This window comes from Centroberyx gerrardi, chromosome 8 (genome assembly GCF_048128805.1).
Source record: "Centroberyx gerrardi isolate f3 chromosome 8, fCenGer3.hap1.cur.20231027, whole genome shotgun sequence".
NCBI classification, from domain to species: domain Eukaryota; kingdom Metazoa; phylum Chordata; class Actinopteri; order Beryciformes; family Berycidae; genus Centroberyx; species Centroberyx gerrardi.
This window is the reverse complement of record NC_136004.1, coordinates 15,165,145-15,171,144: the sequence shown is the minus strand read 5'-3', so window position 1 is coordinate 15,171,144 and position 6,000 is coordinate 15,165,145. Positions and strand designations below refer to the sequence as shown.

Sequence of the window (6,000 nt, the reverse complement as noted above, 5' to 3'; positions counted from 1 at the left end):
CTGTCAGAGCCGGCCCCCTCCCCCAACACACACACACACATACAGAGATACAAAGATGCGCACAAAGACGCACAGGCGCACACACATAGACACACAAAATCACAGAAAAACACACATACATACAAGGGCAAATGCACAAACGCACACAGGCTGAGTGCCTCAGGTTTGATTTTGGAGTGGATTACTCTCCCTCTCTGCAGGTATGAAGTCTGCTGGTCCTCTCTCGAACGCTGTCTTACACACACACACACACACACACACACACACACACACACACACACACACACCAGGGCGGATGGCTGAGGTTAGACTTGGGAGTGAGCGGTTACTCTACCTCTCAGCAGGTACGAGGTCTGCTGGTCCTCTTACTCAGCCTGTCTTCCAGGGAAAGGCGATTAGCCACATCCTGTCTGCAATCTCATTACCCTGAGGCTGAGAGGCTCCGCAGGACACAGCCACACAGGCCCAGAGACACGGGATGATCCCACTCCTCCAGATTACACCGGCAAATAAGGCCAAACGACATGGAGATGGCCGGGGACTATCGGGCCTAGCAGCACCGCAGCCTCAGGCGCGGCCTTCGCCACATAAACGCAGAGAGAATGACAGCTTAATGAAAAAAAGACCAGGCAGCATTGCCTCTTCAAGAATCCATTTACACTGGAGTGCACTACATGCTTAATGAGCATGCTTAAGTGTGTGACTATGGCTATCTGTGCATGTTTTTTTTGGTTTTTTTGCGTGTTTACGACTCAGTGTGTGTGTTTGTGTGTTTCAAGTGGAGTGGCTCTTACATGGTTATGTGTCAAGTCAATGTCAGCCTTCAGATTTTACAGTTCACTGGCCTTCTGTGTCACAGGACTTAAGGGAAGCTAGTGCTTTACCCAAGAACACAGGGATCAGCTCCTTGAGAGACCCATGGGAACGCGAGGTGCACCTCCTCCTGAGTGGCGGTACGGATTTTCACACCAAAGCCCAACCACCTCTGTCATTGCCCGTGTCAGGAGCCATTTGCCGTGAAAGGAGCACTCACAAGAGAGAGAGAGAGAGAGACAGAGTGAAAGGGAGAGAGTGATGCAGATAGGTTGGAAGTCACATTAGATCAGAGAACTAGTGCAAATCTACAGAGGTTTGGATACACAGATCGAAAGCGACAGCAGATGTCAGCCAGCTCAGGTTTAGATCTGCCTTTGTGCGTCTCTTCTTCGTCATCCTCTCTCCTTCTCACGTCCTGAGATGTGAAACCGTTTCCTGAGGAGCAATCCAAATTAAAAGCTGAACATTGTTATTATCATTACATAAAAAAACAGGTCTGACATTTCCTCAAGCCTTGCCACATCTTACAGAGGAAAGTGGAAAGTAAATTGAAAAAGACTGTGAAATTAGAGTAGAAAAAGAGACAGAGGGAGAAGGGTGAGAGAAGACAGAAGGACGAGTGTTCATAAAATGAGAAAATGACTAAGACAGAAAGAACAAGAAAACTCAAGTAGGCGGAGAGGAGAAGTGACATCCAGACAACCTTTTTTACAGTCTGAGTGCCAGTTGCTCTAAGACGGATCAGTGCGGTGGTGGAATGGTAATGGCAGCTGCCTGGAGGGCATGACAGGAGATGGTGGGTGGAGAGCCATGGTGGCCCGCTGCTGTAGCCACTCAATGCAGTATAAGCTCTACCAGGTCAAGGTTAGCCCTTAGCTGACTTACTGTGGCTTATAAATCAACTTCCCAGCCTTCAACCTGCATCTTAATATTTAGTGGGGTCATTTTAAAACTGACCCAGATCAGAATTTATATGAGCAACTTCACCGTTCTCCATCCAGGGAGCTGTGGCATTGGCTGATTTGGCCCTACTGAGTTGTTCAATGGTTCTTCAGTTTATCCTAATGTAGTCTACTCCTCCTTTTACTGAATTATCAATAGGAGGCAGATGTGCACATATACATTTATTTTTAGGTGCTCTTATTCAATTGTGCTGTAGAGGAAATCTGTTTAGTTGGGATATGAACAAGAGAAGTACTCAAAATGAGAGGTAAAGTCCTTGAAATGTGCCACTCTGCCTGATAAAAAAAAAAACCCTTATGTTGCCTCTGAGTGCCTCTTGTTTTGTTGTTTTCCTTTTGTTTTATTTTCACTTCCAGCAGTTCATGTATAGGACATTAAATAAAAAAACTATATCTGACATAACCAAGTGTGTACACCTTCTTCCATCTTTTTATGATTTGTTGTGTGGGAACTGGAGCACAGTTGCTCTAGTTTCCACACTGCTGGTTTTGTGTTTGCCTCTGTCAATCTATACCTCATAAAAACACTGGCGCACAGAAGTTAACTTGTTGAAAGAGTCGAGGAAATGTGCTTGAAGGTGCTGTGAGGGGTGGTTTGAGCTGAAATACTGGGCAGATCAAGTGTTATACACTAATGAATGCTAAATGCAGTTCCATGGTCCTGTTTGTGACATGGCTTGTCATGGAAATAAGCACTTACATGCTCTCATATCACATGCTTGGGTGTCTTGATTCTACACCCAGTTAGCCTCTTTCTTCTGTCCACACAGGCTTAAGTGATGTGCATGACCTAAACCACATGGTAGTCACACATGTAGCTAATGTGTATTGACATGGTCATTAGTGAAATGACTTGAGGGTGACGTGTTATCAGATCAAAAGCATGGATGGAGAGAAATGATGACACACACATGCACACACAGGCAATTTCTCACTGTTCCCATGGCTACATTAAATTTATGGTGTCATTAGTGCAGGGAAGACGTGCCTTATGCTGCGCTCTTATAGTCAAAGGGAATTAGGAAGTGACGGTTGTAAAATAAAGATGGTGGAGGAACTCGGTGCGTAGTCAATGCTGTCTATCTAACAGGGTGTTATGGCCACATTAATTAAAGTTGACCATATATTTTGTTTCGCATGTGTCCCAAAAACAGGTTAACAAAATACACAACCAAGCCATCATTCACAGAATTGGTCACTTGTTGTCGCATAGCCAGATCTACATCCTCAAGTTGTGTCAAAGTGGTAATTAAGAGCTCCCAGTGGACCATGTGCATGAAGCATGGCAACCTTTTCCTTCTGGAGTGACATCATTCAGTTGTCAGAACCAGAAACCAGTGATAAATATATGAGATGGGCCAGGAAGACTGAATGATGTTAATCCAGTAGACTGACAAGCTTTATGTACATTGTCCATTAGGGAGAATCCTTGTAAGGAAGCAGACTATGGGGCATAATCAATCAAATTAAAATGCAATGTCTTGTTCAAACAACTGATTTATGACAGTAAATGTCCACTGATAACACTCCCGATGCTTGACAACACTACGCTCGAAAATGTTTTGAATGCTACTTAGCTTATATAAAAGATGTTTATTTCTGACGTTCTCTCCAGTCTTCACGCACCATCCACTTCCACAATTTCTGAGACTTTCTTCTATGCTGCTGCACGTTTTAATTTGTCCCTGTGCTCAAAATGAGATGCATCATAGAAAATAGGAAAAATGGAGACGATGAGGATCAATTTCTTCTCCATGTGGATTTTTTTTTTCTGTTGTGAATTTTTTGCAAACAATTCTGTTGTGGTGTAGCCCAATCTTTTTCTTGTTCCCAGTTTCTGCTCACCTATAATTCCAGAAAATGATAGTCTGAACTTGTTTAATATGGCTCAGTTAGTGGTTCAACTGAAGGTGCCACAAATTGAAAAATTGGAAAATTGAGCATTAGATAATTTAGACATTTAGACATTAACCTGTTCATCAATTTGGACAGCAGAGTGTTAGAGGAACTGTCCAAAGTGTCCTTGAGCAAAGCACTGAATCCCTGCCAGCTCCAGGGTGTTGTTCTGCAGCTGACCCTGACCTCTGACCCCCCTGTGAAGGGGGGCAAGTGAAAAGCAAATTTCCCTTCAGTCAATAAACCATCTCATCAGAAGTCTTATGGTCGTATACATGGAGAAAACAGCCCATAGTAGGCACATATTCATACGGGTTATGATTTTTAAAATACGGCTAAATTCCACTTTTAATTGATCTAGGAAAAATTAGGATTCAATTCCCACTCTCCAGAATACTGATTGCAGATCTCATGGATTGAACCAGTGCCGCTTAGCTCGCTCGGTGTTCACTTGGCTCGGTCTGCTGGTGACTGGAGAGGAGTGGGAGAGGGAGGGGAGAGAGAGCAGCACAGCAGCGGGCAAGCCACCAGCCCTGAAACCCAGAAATAAAGGCGAACTTAGCTTGTATACGCAAGAAAAAAATACTTTGCTTTTATCACATGGTGGTTCGCATACACCAACGGACCGTTCCGGGGGTTTAGGTGAAAAAGCTGGATCGTTTGCGTAAACTACCTGAGGCGGTCGGGAACTCAAAAGGAAACAAAACAACAACAGTGGAAAAAAGACGGGGATTACACACAACAGTGACAATAAAACAACACTCCCCGACAAGTGGACTGCCTAGTGCTGAAGGAGAAGACCGAACTGGGAAAACGGGAAATTGTCGGTGATTTGTTTCTCCATTTGGGTGTTATAAATGTTAGTTTCCAAATATCATTTCTAGATGAACTTTAAACTCAGGAAACAATGAAGACATAGCGAACAAGTACTCATCAAGTGTCTCGAAGCTGCTAGCCATCCCGCTAGCTTGGCTACCCTGCAGCTAGCGAGTGTGAGGTAGAGCTAACGCCTGCTAGTGCAGCCAAATAAGCTAAGTTAGCTTGTCGGCTAACGTTAGCTGGCTAGCTAAACGCGTTTTTGAGAAACTTTTGGTGTTGTTTTTCCGTAACCCAAACAGTGAAGGAGTACTGCAAGACTAGAGGGGAAGGGCAGGTTCCCTTCTGGACTTTTTCCCCTCTACGCATTTTCCTAATATGATGGCTGCGGAGGTCAGCAGTGAGGATACGGGCTCGGTCACGACAGGGACAGGGGTGGCAGGCGGAGGAGGCCCAGAGACGGCCCATTTCCCCTACTATCCCAAGTCCACCAGAGTGCGAGTCACTGATTTGGGACAAGGAACAGCACCAAACCTCCGCCAAAATTCAAACACCTCTCCGGACTCGCTCCCCGATATGGGCATGATCTATCCCGTGTCTGGGGCAGAAATGACCGCAACAGGGAGTGGCGGAGGAGGAGGTGGACACTCAGTTTTCCAAGGAACAAGCTCAGGGACCGTGGGCGGCATGTGCTGTTCTCCCACCTCGGAGGGTCCAGGTAGTCGGGTTTCACCCACATCAACAGGCCCGGACGGGACCACCGGCTTCCCCCCACTGCCACCTCCTCCTCCTCCCCCTCCAGGCTATGGGGGACTCGGCACCGTGGATGAAAGCGACATGCAAGATGGACCGGAATACGAGGAAGAGGAGGTGGTGTTCCCCCTCTCAGCACCGCCCACGAACCAGTGAGTATAGTACCATTGAAAATGCCCCATTGTGTCTTGTTCACTGACACCTAGAAACTGTACTGTCTGGTGGGTTCACTTCCATCCTGCTGTCATTCACTTGTGCCTGCATTTCTGTTCAATCAACAGAGTAAGCATGCACTACCATCAGCTATCAGCAGTTATGGCTTAAATTTAACAAGCACACAGCCCACACAGTTAATCCAAGTAATGTGGATTATCATAACCAATAAGCAAACAATTGACACCATTAGACTAGAGCCTGGTGATGAAAAGAATCACCATTTAACAAGTCCCTTTTCTCTGAATAATTTTGAATAACATCTCCCTAGCCAGTGAGCCAGTTTCACATTGGCATCATGAGCCTTACACTGAGCAGTGATGCATCTCCAGTGAAGGTAAACAGAATGCTTTGTTGGCTGACTTGTTGTGACAGGTACAGTGTCACACCATTAAAACACCTGTCAGTATGTCACTGCAACAGTTATCCATGTTCACTGTTTATTTCCAGTGAGAAGTTAAACGGGAAATGGAAATGGATTCAATGGAAAATCTACTGTTTCTCCTTTGCTGCAGACCTGCTTGCCTATAGACAAACTACAGTC

General features: G+C 45.4%; 1 protein-coding gene across 1 annotated transcript in view; it reads left to right on the top strand.

Moving 5' to 3' along the window:
- The first annotated feature begins 4,207 nt into the window (after window positions 1–4,207).
- The window catches only part of LOC139912024 (ras GTPase-activating protein 1-like), a 28,131-nt gene continuing 26,338 nt past the window's right edge, over window positions 4,208–6,000 (top strand). The window contains exon 1 of the mRNA XM_071899701.2: window positions 4,208–5,395. Coding sequence (XP_071755802.1) covers window positions 4,869–5,395 — 527 coding nt within the window. The 5' untranslated portion in view covers window positions 4,208–4,868. The remainder of the gene's footprint in view (window positions 5,396–6,000) is intronic.